Source organism: Bos indicus, chromosome 11 (genome assembly GCF_029378745.1).
Source record: "Bos indicus isolate NIAB-ARS_2022 breed Sahiwal x Tharparkar chromosome 11, NIAB-ARS_B.indTharparkar_mat_pri_1.0, whole genome shotgun sequence".
NCBI lineage: Eukaryota > Metazoa > Chordata > Mammalia > Artiodactyla > Bovidae > Bos > Bos indicus.
The window spans coordinates 102,074,934-102,096,454 of record NC_091770.1 but is presented as its reverse complement, the minus strand read 5'-3'; the positions used below and the strand labels follow the sequence as shown (position 1 = coordinate 102,096,454).

General features: G+C 40.0%; 1 protein-coding gene across 10 annotated transcripts in view; it reads left to right on the top strand.

Annotated features, from left to right (window-relative positions):
• The window catches only part of SETX (senataxin), a 91,722-nt gene that overhangs the window by 45,551 nt on the left and 24,650 nt on the right, over positions 1-21,521 (top strand). For all 10 annotated transcript variants that reach the window (XR_011569477.1, XM_070799478.1, XM_070799479.1 and 7 more), the window contains 7 exons: positions 6,593-6,692; positions 10,127-10,300; positions 12,342-12,574; positions 13,581-13,748; positions 17,076-17,232; positions 19,745-19,846; positions 20,035-20,150. Coding sequence is in view for 9 of the 10 variants with exons in the window: in XM_070799478.1 (XP_070655579.1) it covers positions 6,593-6,692; positions 10,127-10,300; positions 12,342-12,574; positions 13,581-13,748; positions 17,076-17,232; positions 19,745-19,846; positions 20,035-20,150 (1,050 nt within the window). In the remaining variant the exon portion in view is untranslated. The remainder of the gene's footprint in view (positions 1-6,592; positions 6,693-10,126; positions 10,301-12,341; positions 12,575-13,580; positions 13,749-17,075; positions 17,233-19,744; positions 19,847-20,034; positions 20,151-21,521) is intronic.

The following is a 21,521-nucleotide window of genomic DNA, read 5'->3' as shown; positions in this document are numbered from 1 at the left end:
CAGTCCAGGGGTGGCAAAGGAGGAAATGTTTTTTAGTGCAAAAGAAAGGGAAGACTTCTCAGAGGAGATAGTCTCCCATCTGCATTTAATTATGTTTAAAAAAAATTTTTTTTAATTGGAGGATAATTTACAATATTGTGTTAGTTTCTGCCATACATCAACATAAATCTGCCATAAGTATACATATGTCCCCTCCCTCTTGAACCACCCACCCCATCCCACCCCCTCTAGGTGTCACAGAACACTGGATTGAGCTCCCTGAGTCATACAGCAAATTCCCCCTGGCTGTTTTACATATGGTAATGTATATGTCTCAGTTCAATTCGTCCATCCCTCTCTTAGCCCCACTGTGTGTCCACAGCTCTCTTTATGTTTGTGTCTGCAGTACTGCCCTGCCAATAGGTTCATCAGTACCATTTTTCTAGATTCCATATGTATGCATTAATATTCAGTATTTGTTTTTCTGACTTACTTCACTCTGTATTCCAGGCTCCAAGTTCATCCACCTGATTAGAACTGACTCAAATGCATTTCTTTTTATGGCTGAGTAATATTCCATTGTATATGTACCATAACTTCTGTATTCATTTATCTGTCAGTGGACATCTAGGTTGCTTCCATGTCCTAGCTATTGTAAATAGTGCTGCAATGAACCATGGGGTACGTGGGTCTTTTTCAGTTTTGGTTTCCTCAGGGTATATGCCCAGTAGTGGGATTGTTGGGTCATGTGGTAGTTTTATTCCTAGTTCTTTAAGGAATCTCCATACTGTTTTCTGTAGCGGCTATATCAATTTACGTTCCCACCAACAGTGCAAGAGGGTTCACTTTTCTCCACACCCTCTCCAGCATTTATTATTTGTGGATTTTTTGGTAATAGCCATTCTGATCAGTGTGAGGTGATAGCTCATTGTAGTTTTGGTTTGCATTTCTCTAATAACAAGCAGAGGATGAGATGGCTGGATGGCATCACTGACTCGATGGACATGAGTCTGGGTGAACTCTGGGAGTTGGTGATGGACAGGGAGGCCTGGCGTGCTGCGATTCATGGGGTCGCAAAGAGTCAGACACGACTGAGCGACTGAACTGAATAACAAGCATTGTCGAGCATATATTCATGTGTTTATTAGCCACCTGTATGTCTTCTTTGGAGAAATGTTTGTTTAGGTCTTTTCTCCCACTGTTTGATGGGGTTGTTTTTGTGCTGTTGAGCTGCGTGAGCTGCTTGTACATTTTAGAGATTAATCCTTTGTCAGTTGTTTCATTTGCAGTTATTTTCTCCCATTCTGAGGGTTTGCTTCTTCATTTTGTTTGTAGTTTCCTTTGCTATGCAAAACTTTTAAGTTTAACCTAGGTCCCACTTATTTTTGTTTTTATTTTCATTACTCTTGGAGGTGGGTCAAAGAGGATCTTGCTGTGATGTATGTCAAAGAGTGTTTCTCTGAGAGTTTTATAATTTCCTCTTAAGAGTTTTATATACATAGGTATACCTGTGGCTGATTCATGTTGATCTTTACCCCGTCTTCTTAATCTCTTCTGCTTCTGTTAGGTCCTTGCTATTTCTGTCCTTTACTGGGCCCACGTTTGCATGAAATGTTCCCTTGTCATCTCCAGTTTTCTTGACGAGATCCCTAGTCTTTCCCATTCTGTTTCATTTTGCATTGTTCATTTAAGAAGGCCTTCTTATCTCTCCTTGAAATTCTTTGAAACTCTGAATTCAGTTGAGTATGTCTTTCCCTTTCTCCCTTGCCTTTTGCTTCTCTTCTTTTCTCAGCTACTTGTAAAGCGTTCTCAGACAACTTGCGTTCTTGCATTTCTTTTTCTTTGGGATGGTTTTGGTCATTGCCTCCTGTACAGCGTTACGAACCTTTGTCCATAGTTTCTCAGGCATTCAGTCTACCAGATCTAATCCCTTGAGTCTATTCATTGTCACCACTGTGTAATCATAAGGGATTTGATTTAGGTCATACCTAAATGGCCTAGTGGTTTCCTACTTTCTTCGATTTAAGCCTGAATTTTGCAATAAGAAGCTCATGATCTGAGCCACAGTCAGCTCCAGGTCTTGTTTTTACTGACTGTATAGAGCTTCTCCATCTTTGGCTACAAAGAACATAATCAGTCTGATTTCATATTGACCATCTTGTGAGATGTCTTCATCCATGTGTAGAGTTGTCTACATACATGTGTAGAGTTGTCTCTTGTGTTGTTGGAAAAGGGTGTTTGCTGTGACCAGTATGTTCTCTTGACACAACTGTGTTATCCTTGCCCTGCTTCATTTTGTACTCCAAGGCCAAACTTGACTGTTATTCTGGGTATCTCTGGACTTCCTACTTCTGCATTCCAATCCCCTGTAATGAAAAGGACATCTTTCTTTCTGGTTATTTCTAGAAGGTGTTGATGGTCTTCATAGAACTGGTCAGCTTCTTCGACGTCAGTGATTGGGTCATAGACTTGAATTACTGTGATGTTGAACAGTTTGCCTTGGAAATGAACTGAGATCATTTTGTCATTTTTGAGATTGCACCCAAGTATTGCATTTCAGACTCTTTTGTTGACTGTGAGGGCTATTCCATTTCTTCTTAGGGATTCTTGCCCACAGTAGTAGATAAAATGGTCATCTGAATTAAATTCTCCCATTCCCATTCATTTTAGTTCACTGATTCCTAAGATATTGATGTTCACTCTTGCCATCTCATGCTTGACCACGTCCAATTTACCTTGATTCATGGACTTAACATTCCAGGTTCCTACGCAGTATTGCTCTTTACAGCATCAGACTTGACTTTCACCACTAGACACATCCACAGCTGAGCATTGTTTCCACTTTGACCTAGCCTCTTCTTTCTTTCTGGAGCTATTAGTAATTGCCCTTTGCTCTTCCCCAGTAGCACATTGAACACCTTCCAGCCTGGGGAGCTCATCTTCATTTATCATATTTTTTTGTCTTTTCATATGGAAATCAGCCCTGGGTGTTCACTGGAATGACTGATGCTGACGCTGAAACTCCAATATTTTGGCCACCTGATGCGAAGGGCTGACTTATTTGAAAAGACTGTGACATTGGGAAAGATTGAAGGCAGGAGGAGAAGGGGACGGCAGAGGATGAGATGGTTAGATGGCATCACCGACTCAATGGATATGAGTTTGGGTAAATTCTGGGAGTTGGTGACGGACCAGGGAGGCCTGGCATGCTTCAGCGCATGGGATCACAAAGAGTCGGACACGACTGAGCGACTGAACTGAACTGAACTGTCCATGGGGTTTTCAAGGCAAGAATACTGGAGTGTGTTGCCATTTCCTTCTCCAGTGGACCATGGTTTGTCAGAACTCTTGACTCAGACCTGTCTCTCTTGGGTGGCCCTGCACAGCATGTCTAATGGCTTCATTTAGTTACATAAGCTCCTTTACCACAACAAGGCTGTGATCCATGAAGAGGCCAATAATGTTGTCTGCCAGAGGTTCACATAAAAAGAGCTGTTAATAGAAATGTTTATGATGAAAGGATTTGTTGTTCAGTCGCGTAGTCACATCCAACTCGTTGCAACCCCATGATAGCATGCCAGGCTTCCCTGTCCTTCACTATCTCCCAGAGTTTGCTCAGATTCATGTCCATTGAGTCAATGCCATCCAACATCTCATCCTCTGTCACCCCCTTCTCCTCCTGCCCTCAGTCTTTCCCAACATCAGTGTCTTTTCTGGTGAGTCAGCTCTTCACATCAGCTGGCCAGAGTATTGGAGCTTTAGCTTCAGCATGTTAACTGTACATGCTCCTATTTTCTATTTGTTACCCTTGTTGTTTATTCCTGTTTTTATTGTCCCTGCTCTTGTGGTTTTAATTGAGCACTTTATATAATTTTATTGTCTCTCTATCCTTAGAATATCAACAAAATTTTTTTTAGTGATTGCCTTAGAGCTTGTAGTATATATTTACAACCAAGTCTGTGTTCAGATAACACTTCATGGATAGTGTGTCTGCCTTACAATAACGAAATATTCCTGATTTTTCCTTGGCATCCAATGTATCACTGCTGTCATTTGTTTCACATACACATAGGCCTCCGTTAACAAACACACACATACATAAGCATCCATAGTTTAATACGTTGTTGCTGTTATTTTGAATAAGCTATTATCTGTTAGATGAATTAAAAATAAGAAACAAAAGTTTTAATTTTGCTTCACGTATTCATTCTCTGATGGTCTTCCTTTGTTTATGTAGATTTGAGTTCTGACCTATATAATTTTCCTTCTCTTTGAATATCTTTTAACTTTTCTTACAAGATAGGTGCAGTGGTGACAAATGCCCTCAAATTTTGTGTGAGAAGATCTTTATTTCTCCTTCACTTTTAAAGGATAATTTTGCAGGATTCCGAATTCTAGGTTGGTAGGGTTGTTTTTGTCTCAGTCATCTTAAATGTTTCACTCCCTTGCATTTGTCTGAAGAGAAGTGGGATGTAGTTCTTAATCCTCTCTGCTATAGAGAGGGGGTTTTTCCCCTCACTGGCTTCTTTAAAGATTTCTTTCTATCTTTAATATTTCAAATTCCTAAAATGTGAATATGATATGATATGTTTCCTAAAGATGTAGTTTCTGGCATTTATTCTGCTTGGTATCTGAGCTTCCTGGATCTGACATTTGGGGTCTGATATTAATTTTGGAAAACTGAGTCGTCATTGTCTCAAGTACTGCTTCTTCCCCACCCTCCCTCCGCCTCATATCCCCATTATGTGTATGCTGCAGCTTTTGGCATTGTGGCACAGTTCTTGGATATTCTGGGGTGTGGCTTTTTTCCTCATTTTCTTTGTTTTTCAGCTTTGGTAGTTTCTGTTGCTGCATCCTAAATCTCAGAGATTCTTTCCTCAGCAGTGTCCATTGTTCTAATGAGCCCAGCAGAGGCATCCTTCATTTCTGTTAGTGTTTTAGCCTTTCCTTTGGGATCTTTTTCAGAATTGACATCTCATTCATTACTTTATCCACCTATTAGTTCATGGGCTACTTTTTCCTTTAAAGTTAGTATATAAATTAATATTATTTTTGAAAAATTGTTGGTCTGACAGTTCCAGTATTCCTGCTATATGTGACTAATTTTGATGCTTGTTCAGTCTCTTCAAACTGTGTGTTTTTGTGTTTGAGAATGCAGTTATTTTTTGTTGTAAGGTGGATTTGATATACTAAATAAAAAGAACAGCAGTAAATAGACATTTAGTAAATAGTACTGAGGTATGGGGGAAGGGAGAGCATGCCATAGTCCTGTGATAAGCTTTCAGTCTTTTTTATTTTTTGGCTGTGCTGAGTCTTCGTTGCTGCTCGGGCTTTTCTCTAGTTGTGGCGAGTGGGGGCTGCTCTCTAGCTGTGGTGCGGGAACTTCTCATTGCAGTGGCTTCTCTTATTGCAGAGCACAAGTTCTAGGGTGTGTTGCCATTCCTGGGCTCTCTAGAGCGCAGGTTCAGTAGTGCAAGCACTAAGTTGCTCCCTGTCATATGGGATCTTCCTGGATCAGGGATCTAACCTATGTCCCCTGCATTGGCAGCAGGATTTTTTTTTTTACCACTAAGCTACCAGGGAAGCCCAGGTGTCAGTCTTTTAGTGAGCCTTTGCCTCTGGCTTTTCACACTCATTCATCTTGGTTTCTCCCTGCCTCCTCAGGTGAGACAGGATGACCAGAATGGGTTGGAGTAGGTTTTCTTCCCCCAAGTAGGTTAGGCTCTGATAAAAGCCTAGCAAGTTTCAGTTCAGTTCAGTTGCTTAGTTGTCTCCGACTCTGACCCCCATGGACTGCAGCACACCAGGCTCCCCTGGCCATCATCAACTCCTGGAGCTTGCTCAGACTGATGTCCATCGGGTTGGTGATGCCATCCAGCCATCTCACCCGTTGTCATCCAGCAAGTTTAGCTCTGGTAAAATAGTTTTTGTATAGATCAAAGCCGTGTTAAGAAGGTTAGAATGGAGGTGGGAGGGAGGCTGAAGAAGGAAGGGATATATATTTAATAGATGAATCAGGTGGTTATACAGCAGAAATCACCACAACATTGTAAAGCAATTATCATCCAGTGAAAAATTATTTTAAAAGGTCAGAATACTCTGATGTATTTTAAAATGGTTCTAAAATTCCTAATCCTCAACACTGCTATATCCACTCCCCCTCTCCCACCAAAGGACACAGGGAATTTTCTCCTACATTTACTGTGGGGCCCTATTAGAGCTCCTAGATGTGAAACTCAGCAGACTGTTGGATATCCCTTATGACTGGGTCGCCTTGGAGTTTTTAAGCATTCAGAGTTGTTTATACTGAGCCTCCAACAGTTTGTCAAATCCAGTTCAGGTTTTCTTCCTGGCCATGGAGGTTTCTGCTTAAGGGTTTCTGCTCTGGTAAGTCTTGATTGTCTGTATCCACCTTTTTGTCTCTTTATACTTGTTAGGATGGACTGGTGATTTTTAAGTTCCATACATGCCAAGCTGGAAACCAGAAGTCCTAAGTTAATATTTACTATTTCTGTCACCTGGGATTTCTAGGTTCTGGATTTTGTTGTTGCTTACTTTGGAAAAATTTTCAGATGTCTTTGCTTTCTCAATTTGCTTTTTTTGCTTTGCTAAGGTGGCACAGGAATGGATCAGCTCTCCAAACAAAGAGAAATTCCATCAGTTACATTTACGAAAATTTCCTGGTGATTATAAAAAATACTGGGAGTTTGTGGGTAAGTTCTTTCTTAAGTAACTTGCACTGTGTCATGTAATAATTGGAGAGATTTCTTTTGAGGGAACAGGATAATTGTTTGAAACCTCTTATAGGTTTCCTAAGTTGAATCTTGTGTAGAATATGTTTAAAGTCTTACTTAATGAGGATAATTAGTAGTGCATATATTACTGCTAGACTTGCTCCTCATCTGTGTGAAGTGTGGGGAGGTGGTGAGGGGGGTTGGGTTATTTACCTATTTTGTGACTTTTTTTATTTACTTAACTCAGCAAATATTTATTGACTGTGTACTGCCTGATAGTGTGTGATTCTAGATGCCAGATATGTAGCTGAGATGAGAACATAAAATTCTGCCTTCACGAAGCTTACATTTGACTTATTTTCATTTAATCTGTTGTAAATGTCTTTTCAGTATTTGTAATTATTCTGTTGTTAGCATGTTCCATAGTTCTGTTGAACCAGTTTCTAGTTAGATGTGTGTATTGTTTATGATTTTTCACTATTACACTGAATAAATCCTTTTGCCTGGATCACAGTGTATGCATTTTAAGACTTGATTCATATTGCCTCTGTCTACCAAAAAGAATTCCATTGTCACGTCTAACATAAGAACAGAAGAATGTGTCTCTCCTCATTTGCTAGTTTAAACTTTTCCCGTTTTACATGGGAATTGTATCTCATTTGAGGTTATACATTTTGTCCCCAAATCTTTAGTGGTCTTTTATATTCTTGGGGTTAGAAAGGGTCACATAATTGTCTCTGCATACCATGTGTCATTTTTCTGTTAGGGAGTTTCTTTTCTTCTTATTTGTGTGCATTTGTTGTAACTTTTTTTTCAGTTTCATTATTTGTGTTCAGTTTCACATTTGGTTTTTGAGGCAGTTTTTATCTTCTTATGTTCCTAAACGTTACTGTTCAAATTTTGGTTTTAGAAATTAAATAGTTTCATGTTTTCTTGTAATTTTATATTTCTTTTTAATATTTAAGTAACTGATTTATCTGCCATTTATCTTTATGATAGAATCACATAGTCTTTCCTCTTGTTTCTGACTTCTTTCATTTAACATGTGTGTAATTCATCAATTTTGTGTATATTTTCAGTACTTGTTTTAATTGCTGTAGTATTATTTCAGTGTATAACTACATCACAGTTTTACCGTTGATGGAGATTGTTATTTTATTTTTTGGTCAAGCCATGTGGCTTGTCCTAACCACTGGACCACCAGGGAATTTCCATTAATGGGCATTTTTTCCATCAGTTTTGGTCTGAAGGTCTTCTTTTGTATCAGGAGTCCACAAGCCCAACCCCAGGTTCAGAGATTCACTAGGACAACTCACAGGAATTATATTCATGCTCATGGCTGTGACTTCTTATTGTGAAAGGATACAAAATAAAATTAGCAAATGGGACTAAGCACATGGGAGAAGTCTAAAGCAGACCAGGAGCAACCTTCAAGAGTCCTTTCCCAGTGGAGTCACACAACAGGCACTTAATTGTCCCACTAGTCAGGTGTGACAAAACATGTGACATGTTACCTACCAGGGAAACTGAGGGACTCAGTGCCTGCAACACCCTCTGCCCATTCCAGATTCATAACTTTCCAGAAGCAAAATGGGTGTTTGACATAAACCATAGAGAAAGAATTTGGCAAACAGGTTAGATGCAGTGCACCATTGTCATCAGTGAATGAGAACTGTCTGGAAATCCAAGTTCTTAGATGCCAATGTGAGGGGGGCAACTTGTAAGCTTTCTGAGGACAGAAGAAGCCTCAGGCCTGCTATGTTAATAACTCTTCTACGCATAGCATTTTATGAATAATGCCACTGTGGTCATTCATGTGTCTCTAGTGTCATGTGAGGGCATTTTTGTAGTCTTGTCTCCTGAAATGAGTTGTATGAGTTCAACTGAAGTAGATAATGCCAAGCCAGTTTATACAGAAATTATGCACCCCCATCAGTGTATGGAAGTCACATTGTTCCATGTTTATACCAACACATTTGTATCGATTGTGCTATTAATTTAACCTGTTACTGTGTGCGTACTAATGGCCATTTGTGGTTTTATTTTGCTATCAATGAACTTGAGCCCCTTTTTATATATTTAGTAGATGCTTAAGTAACCTCTTTGGGGAAGCCAAAAGACTTGTTCATTTTCTGTTGTCTTTCTCTTACTGATTTGTAATGAGTTCTTTGTATAATTTGGATATAAACCGTTCTCCCACTTTGGCTTGCATTATGACTCTCATAGAGATGTCTTTAAAATTCTTGTTTAGAATTTATTTTTAGCATAACAAATGCATTTGTGTATTTTTTTATGGAATGCTCTATGACTCATTGAAGAAACCTTTCCCTTCTGCACGTCATATATATATTATCTTAACATCTAGAACTGGTGCCAGCAAATAACAGCTTGCACATCTACCCCATATCTTGTTTTTATATTGCCCTAGAGTAAAGTTTTTGTATATTTTTAAAAGGTTTTGAAAAAAAGATGGTGATGATGAATATGTAGCAGATTCCATATGTGGCCTGCAAAGAAAAATCTGGCTCTTTACAGAAAGTTTACCAATCCCTTTTCTAGAGGCTTCACTGTTTTGTCAACCTGGAATCGATTTTGTGCATGAGTAAGATGTAGGGGCCATGTTTCATTTTTTTCCCCTAATGGAGATGTAATTATCCCACTACTGTTAATTGAAAAGACTATCCTTTCTTCATGGTCTGTAGTGCCATGTTTGCCATAAATCTAGTGGCTATTTAATGCACTGATATTTTCTGGACGCCTTTCTCTATTGGATCATTTGCCTACCTCAGTGCCCATGTCACATTGCTTGATTAGTTAAGCTTTAGAATAAGTCTTAGTAAACAAGTCCTCTTAGCTTGTTTTGCCTTATGAGTACATTGGCTATTCTTGTCCCTTTGCATTCCTGTGTAAGTTTTAGAGGAAGAAAAATGTTGAAGTTTGTTGAAAATTGGCAAAGTTGGTACTAAACTTTTTAATTAGAGCGTGCTGTTTTCCCAGCCCCATTTATTTTACTGCTGTCCTTTCCCCTTGTTTGAAATGCCACCAGTAGGCTCAGAATGCTTCTATGTACTTGGATATTTGTTTCCAGGTTTTCTCTGGGGATTTTGAAAGTAGAGCACAAAAGTGGGAATTTTTTGATTAAAAACTAAGGTAAGTTTCAAGGAAAGGAAATTTATTAGCTCCTTTTGAATATTATGACTTCATCTATTTTGGTGTTGTAGCAGTAAATTTTTAAGAAAAACTTTGTAATACTCTGTGATCAATATTTGAAAATGCCCACTGGCTTAGACCATCATTTTTGAAGTGTGTATGCTACTTGCTTGAACTCTTAGTACAAGGGTTTAATATCCTTTAGTTAATCTTATGTATATTTATTCTGTTAGAATAAATGCTGACTTCTTACTCTTTTACAGTTTATCTTGAGGAATGTGAGCTAGCTAAACAGCTTCATCCAAGGGAAAATGATTTGGTGTTTTTGGTTCCTGAAAGACTCAATGAGGAGAAGAAAGATTTAGAGTGGAGTCACCTGGAGGATGCCTGTGAATATTATTGTGGCTATGTTCATAAATTCCGTCGTACTTCAGTCAGTGAGTACCTAGTGAGACTCTGTAGAGAAGTCTGTCAGAAACTTGTCTTCTCATTTCCTTCTAAATTAGGCTTTACCAGCCATGTATTTGCTGTACATTTAGCTGATGTACATTTATCAGACTTGTGTTTGTGAGGCTGATGATTTATTTACCTTTCCAAGACCTCTCTTAGATTTTCTAGACTCAGCTGGAAAAGGCCCAGTATTTCTTGCTTTAGACTTCAGATTTAAAAGTGTTCTTTTGTAATGTCTTCTTTTCCTTCTAGTAAATTTCTTCATCTGTCAGTGTTTGTTATAAAACATAATTTGCAAGCCATCTGTTTGTTAAATCACATTCCAGCTTTGGTTTTCTGGCTAATTATTAATGAGCAGACCAAAGATGTAACTAACTGTTAAGGCACCTTGAGCGCTTTACTGTTTCTGTCACTTTCCTCCACTGTGTTGTAGGGGCTTCTCTCCCTAAGGGAGCATAACAGAAATAATGTTAGCTTGAATTTAAGGAGTACCAACTATGTGCCACACAGTGTGCCCTGTCCTTCCTGTGCACATTTACTATCTTTTCCCAGAGCCCTGCAAAGCAGAATTAGTTGTTCCCTGCTTATTGGGATATCAGAGGTCGGGATGTGGAATAACTTACCCAAGGTCACCCTTAGTATTAAATGGTAGGTTCAGAATTGAAACCTAATTTTATTTGACTGAGAAGTCCACATTCTTTATATAAGCCAAGCTGCCCTTTTGACATTGCTGCTTTTTTTAGTCTCTCTTATGTGAAGAGAATATGATTTCGTTATCCCTTCACCTTTTTGCGTTACATCTTATAAACAGCAACAAAGCTGTTGGAGTTGAGCAGTGTGCCGTGTCGTAACTGATATGCTGTGTTTACTCTCGTGTGAGCACAGCTCAGCTCTTCATGTAGGATGCGTGTAGAAGAGGAGCTGTGGGGATACATAGCTTTGTCTGTGCTTTTGACTCTGACAGGTGGCTACATTTGCCAGAGTTCTGTTTCAAAGGTGGCCTCCTTCCCTGAGCTCTTCATGTATCTAATACTCTGCCATCTCCATTTGGAGATTATTAGGCATTTAAAATCTACTCCAAAAAGAAACACTTGATTTACTGCCTGATGTGCTGTTGCTTCAGCTTTTCCCATCATAGGATGCAGTACCTCCATTCTCCCAGTTACTCAGCCCCAGACCTCAGAGTCATGCTGGAGTCTTTCTCTCCCTCACAGGCTCCAACCAATTCATCAGGAAGTCCTGTTACTGGCCCATCCTTTGCAGTATATCCTCCATCCTGGCCCCACCTCTCCCACTATATCCTGGCCCACAGGACCATTCACTTTCACCTGGATTCACCTGGATTAAGTGGTCTTTTTGCTTTTCCCATTGTAGTGTATTCTTCATTCACCATAAGTGATTCTTTTAATGTGGGCATTAGAGCAGGTCCCTTCCCTACACAGAGCTGTCCTGTAGCCCTTGACCTGACTCAGAGTCATTACTGCAGAGGCCTGTGAAGAGTAGCCACCAGTAGTTTCTCAGGCTTCGAGCTCGCTTCCTCCCAGCACACCAGCCTTCTCTCTGTTCCTCAATAATCCAGATACCCTGCTGCCTTTGCGGTTGCTGATTCCCTGCCTATAACATAATTTTCCAGTTATCAACATGGCTTCATTGTATTAAGACCATGCCCAAATGTCATCTTATCAGGAAGGTCTTCCCTGACTCTCTTGTCTGCATAACACTCCCTTACATCCCTCTTCACTTCCTCATCCCCCTCCTCTGCATTCTTCATGCTACTTACCATCACCTGGCATGTTTGTTTGATTACCTGCCGCCGCCTCCTAAAAAATAAGCCTCCTGAGGATAGGAATGTTGCCTGGTTTGTAGGAGCCATTCAGTAGATAAATAGTAATTTACCTTCACTGAGTAAATTATTTGAATGATGTGTAGAAAACATGTTATAAAACACTTTGTTCTGAATAACCTTTTTAACTGGACACTTTGCATTCACTGGTAACCGAGATTGCTTTTTCTCTATCTTGGTAACAGTGCATAATGGGAAATTTGAGTGTTCGGTTTCCATCCAGACTCAAGATAATTTACCAGTCAATTTAAATGAACTCGTGAAATGCTTTGTAATCAGCTCTCTGGTGACTACACAAAGGAAGTTGAAAGCCATGTCTTTGCTGAGTGGTCGGAACCAACTGGCCAGAGCCATTCTGAATCCAAACCCCATGGACTTCTGTACAAAAGATTTACCAACTGCAACATCTGAGAGAATTGTGAGTGATGACCATTTGATACAGGGAAAGTCAGAACATTTCATGTCACAACGTTAAAGCATCATGTTCTTTTGTCCACAGCAAAGACTTATTAGTCACAGTGTATGCCCAGTGAAATTTTTAGTGCCTAGTTTTCTTTAATGTTGTAAAGTGTGTCTTTGTGTTAGCTTACCTCAGGAAGAAGGTAGAGTGCAATAAGGAGTTGAAAATATGCTTGAAGAACAACATTAAAATATTAGGTGAACATCCTACTTTTTAGGTGGTTAAAATGCAGGAGTAAGTAGGAATAGGTTTAATGGAATGAATTTTGCATTTGAATGACCAGTGGAGCTTTTGGTACTGTTGCCGGTTTGAAGACAAAAGTTATTGTATTGTGTGAATGGATATTTCTCATTATAAAATTGTGTATAAGTTCCAGGAAATTAACACAGAGACAGGTGAAGGGAAAGAATTGTTATTTGAACCCCTTCCTTGTGTTCGGGCTTCCATGTGTTTTCTCATTCAATTCTCACCTTCTAAGGGATCCGAGATTTATATAAAAATCGGTGGAGGCTGAAGTCCGGAGAGGTGAGTTTGGAAACACAGCTTGAGAGTGAAACTGAGGTGTAGACTCAGAGCTGAACCAAGATCCTCTCCACTCTGTCACTTGTGTTAGGAAAGAAACTCTTGGAATGGTTTTACTGTCTAGGGAGAGAATTGACTAAAATGGGAAGAATCAGAGAATAAATAAAAAGAAGAGTACAAAAACAGTTCATGATCTTTATAAGAATCACAAATAAAAATATTGTTTTATTTATAGACGGACTGAAGCCTGTAGATACTTGTAAGTGACTCTTTCCAGTAGTGAATGCGCTTCTTAGATTAAAGGTCATTTTGGAGTCTTGCCTGATCATAAAGCTTCTGTCTGATGGAGGACAGGAGCAGTTTACACAGATTTTTCCACTGTCTAGCTTTCCTGGGCAACCACAGGAAGAAAAAGTCATTCTCACTAATGTCTTTCATATAGGTTGCCTACTTAAAAGATTTCAATGAAGACCAGAAGAAAGCGATAGAAACTGCATGTGCCATGGTGAAACACTCCCCATCAGTTGCCAAGATCTGTCTGATTCATGGACCACCTGGAACAGGAAAATCAAAAACCATTGTTGGCATCCTGTACCGCCTGCTGACAGAGGTAAAGTGTTTGTGAGGGCAGCAGCATTCTTAATTGAATATATCATTTCACATCACTAGATTTAACTAACGTGTGATTAAGTACTAAAGTGCCTTTTCCCCCTTCACTTTTGTGTATCTTTTGATACTGTGTGGAACCGTATCGGATAAAGGGTTAGCAGAGATGGAGAAGGTTATAAGAAATAAAAAGGCAGAAAATACTGTTTTGTGTGCAATCACTCCTGAGGGCTAGAATGGTGGCTTTGTTAGTGGCCATAGCTGATACCAGGAGACCATCCTGGATTTATCTATCCCTGGGCTGCATTTTGGTTGGATTGGGTATTGAATAAAATCAGTGGATAATAAGGTAAGGCTCAGAAAAGTTAACGATAAAATTTTATGACTGAGTAATCTTTTTAAACTTTTTATTTTGTATTGGGATGGAGCTGTTCACAATAAGTTTTTAATATCAGTGTAAGATGCAAGAGTGAACGTTGACATTCTAGGAATCAGCAAACTAAAATGGACTGGAATGGATGAATTTAACTCAGATGACCATTATATCTACTACTGTGGGCAGGAATCCCTTAGAAGAAATGGAGTAGCCCTCATGGTCAACAGGAGTCCAAAATGCAGTACTTGGATGCAGTCTCAAAAATGACAGAATGATCTCTGTTCGTTTCCAAGGCAAACCATTCAATATCACAGTAATCCAAGTCTATGCCCCAACCAGTAACGCTGAAGAAGCTGAAGTTGAATGGTTCTATGAAGACCTACAAGACCTTTTAGAACTAACACCCAAAAAAGGTGTCCTTTTCATTATAGGGGACTGGAATGCAAAAGTAGGAAGTCAAGAAACACCTAAAGTAACAGGCAAATTTGGCCTTGGAGTACGGAATGAAGCAGGGCAAAGGCTAAAAGAGTTTTGCCAAGAGAACGCACTGCTCATAGCAAACACCCTCTTCCAATGACACAAGAGAAGACTCTATACATGGACATCACCAGATGGTCAACAACGAAATCAGGTTGATTATATTCTTTGCAGCCAAAGATGGACAAGCTCTATACAGTCAGCAAAAACAAGACCAGGAGCTGACTGTGGTTCAGACCATGAAGTCCTTATTGCTAAATTCAGACTTAAATTGAAGAAAGTAGGGAAAATCACTAGACCATTCAGGTATGACCTAAATCAAATTCCTTATAAATATACAGTGGAATTGAGAAATAGATTTAAGGGACTAGATCTGATAGGCACAGTGCCTGATGAACTATGGATGGAGGTTTGTGACATTGTACAAGAGACAGGGTTCAAGACCATCCCCATGGAAAAGAAATGCAAAAAAGCAAAATGGCTGTCTGGGGAGGCCTTACAAATAGCTGTGAAAAGAAGAGAAGCGAAAAGCAAAGGAGAAAAGGAAAGATAAGCATCTGAATGCAGAGTTCCAAAGAATAGCAAGGAGAGATAAGAAAGCCTTCCTCAGAGATCAATGCAAAGAAATAGAGGAAAACAACAGAATGGGAAAGACTAGAGATCTCTTCAAGAAAATTAGAGATACCAAGGGAACATTTCATGCAAAGATGGGCTCTATAAAGGACAGAAATGGTATGGACCTAACAGAAGCAGAAGATATTAAGAAGAGGTGGCAAGAATACACAGAAGAACTGTACAAAAAAGGTCTTCACGACCCAGATAATCACTATGGTGTGATCACTGACCTAGAGCCAGACATCCTGGAATGTGAAGTCAAGTGGGCCTTAGAAAGCATCACTACGAACAAAGCTAGTGGAGGTGATGGAATTCCAGTGGAGCTATTTCAAATCCTGAAAGATGATGCTGTGAAAGTGCTACACTCAATATGCCAGCAAATTTGGAAAACAGCAGTGGCCACAAGACTGGAAAAGGTCAGTGTTCACTCCAATCCTAAAGAAAGGCAATGCTAAAGAATGCTCAAACTACCGCACAATTACATCATCTCATACGCTAGTAAAGTAATACTCAAAATTCTCCAAGCCAGGCTTCAGCAATACGTGAACTGTGAACTTCCAGATGTTCAAGCTGGTTTTAGAAAAGGCAGAGGAACCAGAGACCAAATTGCCAACATCTGCTGGATCATGGAAAAAGCAAGAGAGTTCCAGAAAAACCTCTATTTCTGCTTTATTGACTATGCCAAAGCCTTTGTCTGAATCACAATAAACTGTGGAACATTCTTCAAGAGATGGGAATACCAGACCACCTGACCTGCCTCTTGAGAAACCTATATGCAGGTCAGGAAGCAACAGTTAGAACTGGACATGGAGCAACAGACTGGTTCCAAATAGGAAAAGGAGTACGTCAAGGCTGTATATCGTCACCCTGCTTATTTAACTTCTATGCAGAGTACATCATGAGAAACGCTGGGCTGGAAGAAGCACAAGCTGGAATCAAGATTGCCGGGAGAAATTATCAATCACCTCAGATATGCAGATGACACCATCCTTATGGCAGAAAGGGAAGAGGAACTAAAAAGCCTCTTGATGAAAGTGAAAGTGGAGAGTGAAAAAGTTGGCTTAAAGCTCAACATTCAGAAAACGAAGATCACGGCATCTGGTCCCATCACTTCATGGGAAATAGAAGGGGAAACAGTGGAAACAGTGTCAGACTTTATATTTTGGGGCCCCAAAATCACTGCAGATGGTGATTGCAGCCATGAAATTAAGACGCTTACTCCTTGGAAGGAAAGTTACGACCAACCTGGATAGCATATTGAAAAGCAGAGACATTACTTTGCCAACAAAGGTCCGTCTAATCAAGGGTATGGTTTTTCTAGTGGTCATGTATGGATGTGAGAGTTGGACTGTGAAGAAGGCTGAGCACTGAAGAATTGATGCTTTTGAACTGTGGTGTTGGAGAAGACTCTTGAGAGTCCCTTGGACTGCAAGGAGATCCAACCAGTCCATTCTGAAGCAGATCAGCCCTGGGAATTCTTTGGAAGGAATGATGCTAAAGCTGAAACTCCAGTACTTTGGCCACCTCATGCGAAGAGCTGACTCATTGGAAAACACTGATGCTGGGAGGGATTGGGGGCAGGAGGAGAAGGGGATAACAGAGGATTAGATGGCTGGATGGCATCACCGACTTGATGGACATGAGTCTGAGTGAACTCTGGGAGTTGGTGACGGACAGGGAGGCCTGATGTGCTGTGATACATGGGGCGCAGAGTTGTACATGAATGAGCGACTGAACTGAAATGAAGATGCAGGTGCTTTTTATTTTTATTATAGGAACTTTTGAATATATGTGAAAGTAGGAAAGAACTATAACATTGTGTAATAGAACTCATCAGGACTTTTTGTTTGATGCAAATTGCAGAACCAGAGGAGGGGGTATTCAGATGAAAACTCCAACGCCAAAATCAAGCAAAACCGTGTCCTCGTATGTGCTCCTTCCAATGCAGCTGTTGATGAACTTATGAAAAAAATTATCCTTGAATTCAAAGAAAAGTGTAAAGACAAGAAGAATCCTATGGGTATGATATTTATGTAGGCTTTTAATTTGTTTTCAGTGTTTAGTGTGGGGAGCTTTGAATGACAAAAAGTGAGCCAGTTCTGGCTTATTGACATCTCCCGAATTTCGTTCATGTGGCCTTCCAGGACAGTGCTTCTCTCACAGTGTGGCTTGTGACCAGTCACTGGATTGTGAAATCAGTTTAGGGAGATCAGAACCAGCATACTTACATAAGATAGAACAGAATAGAGGGAAACAGAAAAGATTAGAGCATAGTTAATGAGCGGGGTAAGTAGTATTCTGTGAAACCTATTTTACTGGTGAAGTGTGAGTGTACTGCTTTCAGTACAATGTAAAGTGTACCTCATAAAAGCGCTGGTCTAGCGTCAGCAGCAGCAGCAGCAGCAGCAGCGTGATACACCTAGAAGTGAAAATGCTGGGTTGAAGGATTTGTGCATCTTCTAGATAGTGCCAGATCCTTCTAGAAAGTGGTTGTGTCAGATCCCACACTGAGAACAGTGCCCAGACAGTGGGCAGGGTGCTGTTTTCACTTTCCTTTTCCTGAGGAGGGGTAATAAGCACTTTTTCAGGTGTCCATTGACAACACGACAAGGCTGGATGAAGGTGGGACAAATGCCGGGTCTAGGTTTTAACTTTTTTGGTTAGAAAATGACATCTCTGTCGGTAAAGAGAGCTTTTTTCTTTATTTTTCAGTACTTTTTTTTTTTTTTCCAATGCATGTGATATATATGTTTGTGGGATTTGGTTTATATCCTTTATTGGGTTAAAGAAGTCCGTTTTTCATTAGCTTTTTTTTATGAATGGGTGCTGAATTTTATACAGACATTTATTTGCAATGTTTTGTGTAAGTGATTATCTGTTCCTTGAAAGTTAATCTGTTTTTAGTATTGTTTTGGTGTTTGTTGTTCTCTTTTTACTTTTTGGTCTGTTTTTTGACAGATGGATAAGTTTTTGTCTGCTGAATGTCTTTAATTGTTGATTTATTCAAGTTTTCTGCATTTGAGTGACTTTTGCTAATTTTTAAATCCTTGTGTTTTGTTGTATGTGAATTAAAAAACCCAACACCTCAGCACCTGGACAGTGATGGGCTCTCATCCTTCTCCCTCCAGGGAAGCCACAGCAGCTCAGGAGCTTTCATATCTGGTTTTCACCTTTCTCTGTTTTTCGCCCCTAGGAATTTCTTTTACATCCTTCTGAGCTCACCCTGCAATTTAAAGGATTCTGTTTTAATTTCTGAAGTATTTTGAGGTGCTTAGAGTGGGTATAAATCTCATCACCTTTCTGGCAGATAATCAACTTAGCAGTTTTGAAACTTTCAAGTAAATGTTGGCCAGAGAAGATGGCTTCAAATTTAGAAGGAGCTGAACTAGGAATACAGATACATGTAGACAACTGTATAATAAATTGTTAATTTATTCATTCAGCACGTTTATTGTATTTACTGTGTGCCAGCTGGTGTTCTAGGCAGTGACCAAAACAAAACCTGATTCTCTGGGGCTTGGGATTCAGGGAAAGGAGACAGCAAGCAAGTCACATGACATGTTAGGTTGGGATAGGTGCTAATAAATACTGCTTGGTTGATGTTATTTAGTTCAGTGAAGCAGTGGGAGATTTTTAGACTAAATAATACCTGAGTGTACTAACCTAGAATTAAAAATGTGGTTAGTAAACCAGTTCAAATGATGCTGACAGTTTTTGAAATTACCAGAATTTCCAGCACCTTCTGTCCCTTAGATCCTGAGGTGGCATTGTGATGTGGAGCAGAGTTTCAGAACCTTGGTTCTGAGTATTCTACAGAAAAGGATTTGGTTGGTGGTCCCAAAAGATTTCATTTGGGGAATTCAGACATGTATTAAAAGATAAACATCTTCATTTTTGAAATATCCTGAGGTTAAGAAATCTGTTTATTTTTAACTCAGCCATTTTCCAAACGAATTTTACCATGGATTGTTGAATAGAACATAGTTTGAGGAACAGTAGTGTAATAGAATCTCATCTCTGCTATATACTATTTGTGAAACCCCAGGCAATGGCACCCCACTCCAGTACTCTTGCCTGGAAAATCCCATGGACGGAGGGGCCTGGAGGGCTGCAGTCCTTGGGGTCGCTAGGAGTCGGACACGACTGAGCGACTTCACTTTATTTTTTCACTTTCATGCGTTGGAGAAGGAAATGGCAACGCACTCCAGTGTTCTTCCCTGGAGAATCCCAGGGACGGGGGAGCCTGGTGGGCTGCCGTCTATGGGGTCACACAGAATCGGACGACTGAAGCGACTTAGCAGCAGTAGCAGTAGCTTTTATTAGGCGGAAATAAGTCCTTGTCTTTTAGGGGTTTTTATAAAGCTTTATCTAAAAGGATATATGTGGAGCCTTTAGCACAGTTCCAGATGTCTGGTTGATTAATAGTTCATGTTAGCTCCCTTCTCTGATTGTTAATATTTTGCTAAAAGACAGTTATTATGTACAGAGATTGGCAGTGTTCTTACTAATCTCTGTGTGACTTTTATCAACAGGAAACTGTGGAGATATAAATTTAGTACGTCTAGGTCCAGAAAAGTCTATTAATAATGAGGTCCTGAAATTCAGTTTGGACAGTCAAGTTAACCACAGAATGAGTAAGTATGCAATAAAGGTATATACTAATTTATTTTTTTCTTGTTGTATAGTTGGCTTGGGCATTAAAGGTAATTTGGAGACCCTAGAAATAGTCTGATTTTGAAAGCTAGTTTTCCTTCTCATTGTGTGTGAATATGTATATATTTGTTAGAATGAGCAATTCTTTGTCTTTTTATTTTCTTTAAAGAAAAAGACTTACCGTCTCATGTTCAGGAGATGCACAAAAGAAAGGAATTTCTTGATCGTCAACTTGATGAACTTTCCCGCCAGCGTGCTTTATGCCGAGGTGGAAGGGAATCGCAGGTATCTAAACATTTCTTGATCAGTGTTTATAACAGCTCATAGATAAACTAGTTGAGTATTTGATGCTGTTCTTTTGTTGTGAAATAGTATATAATTTGTGTAAAAGATGTATACAAAAATGGTATCTTTACATTAGGAGTTAAACGTTTTTTTAAAGGACCAGATAGTAAATATTTTAGACTTTACAGGCCTATGTAGAGTCTCTTTTAGCCACTCAACTCTGCTGTTGTAGCCTGAAGACAGCAGCAGTTGGTAACAGGTAAATGATGTGCCAAGGGTTGGCCTGCTAGGCAGACAGGAAGAGCCAACCTACAATACCTTGGACAGATCTGCATCTTAAATACAGTATTAAGAATTTATCAGACTTCCCTGGTGGTCCAGTGGTTAAGAATCTGAGCTTTCCACTGCAGAGCGTACAGGTTCAATCCCTGGCTGAGGAACTAAGATCCCACATACTTCACTGTGTGGTCAAAAAAAGAGAATTTATCTAATTCAGTTCAGTTGCTCAGTCGTGTCTGACTCTGCGACCCCATGAATCGCAGCTCGCCAGGCCTCCCTGTCCATCACCAACTCCTGGAGTTCACCCAAACTCACGTCCATCGAGTCGGTGATGCCATCCAGCCATCTCATCCTCTGTCGTCCCCTTCTCCTCCTGCCCCCAATCCCTCCCAGCATTGGAGTCTTTTCCAGTGAGTCAACTCTTCGCATGAGGTGGCCAAAGTACTGGAGTTTCAGCTTTAGCATCAGTCCTTCCAAAGAACACCCAGGGCTGATCTCCTTCAGAATGGACTGGTTGGATCTCCTTGCAGTCCAAGGGACTCTCAAGAGTCTTCTCCAACACCACAATTCAAAAGCATCAATTCTTCGGTGCTCAGCTTTCTTCACAGTCCAACTCTCACATCCACACATGACCACTGGAAAAACCATACCCTTGACTAGACAGACCTTTGTTGGCAAAGTAATGTCTCTGCTTTTCAGTGTGCTATCTAGGTTGGTCATAACTTTTCTTCCAAGGAGTAAGCGTCTTAATTTCATGGCTGCAATCACCATCTGCAGTGATTTTGGAGCCCCCCAAAATAAAGTCTGACACTGTTTCCACTGTTTCCCCATCTATTTCCCATGAAGTGATGGGACCAGATGCCGTGATCTTCGTTTTCTGAATGTTGAGCTTTAAGCCAACTGTTTCACTCTCCACTTTCACTTTCATCAAGAGGCTTTTTAGTTCCTCTTCACTTTCTGCCATAAGGGTGGTATCATCTGCATATCTGAGGTTATTGATATTTCTCCTGGCAATCTTGATTCCAGCTTGTGCTTCTTCCAGCCCAGCGTTTCTCATGATGTACTCTGCATAGAAGTTAAATAAGCAGGGTG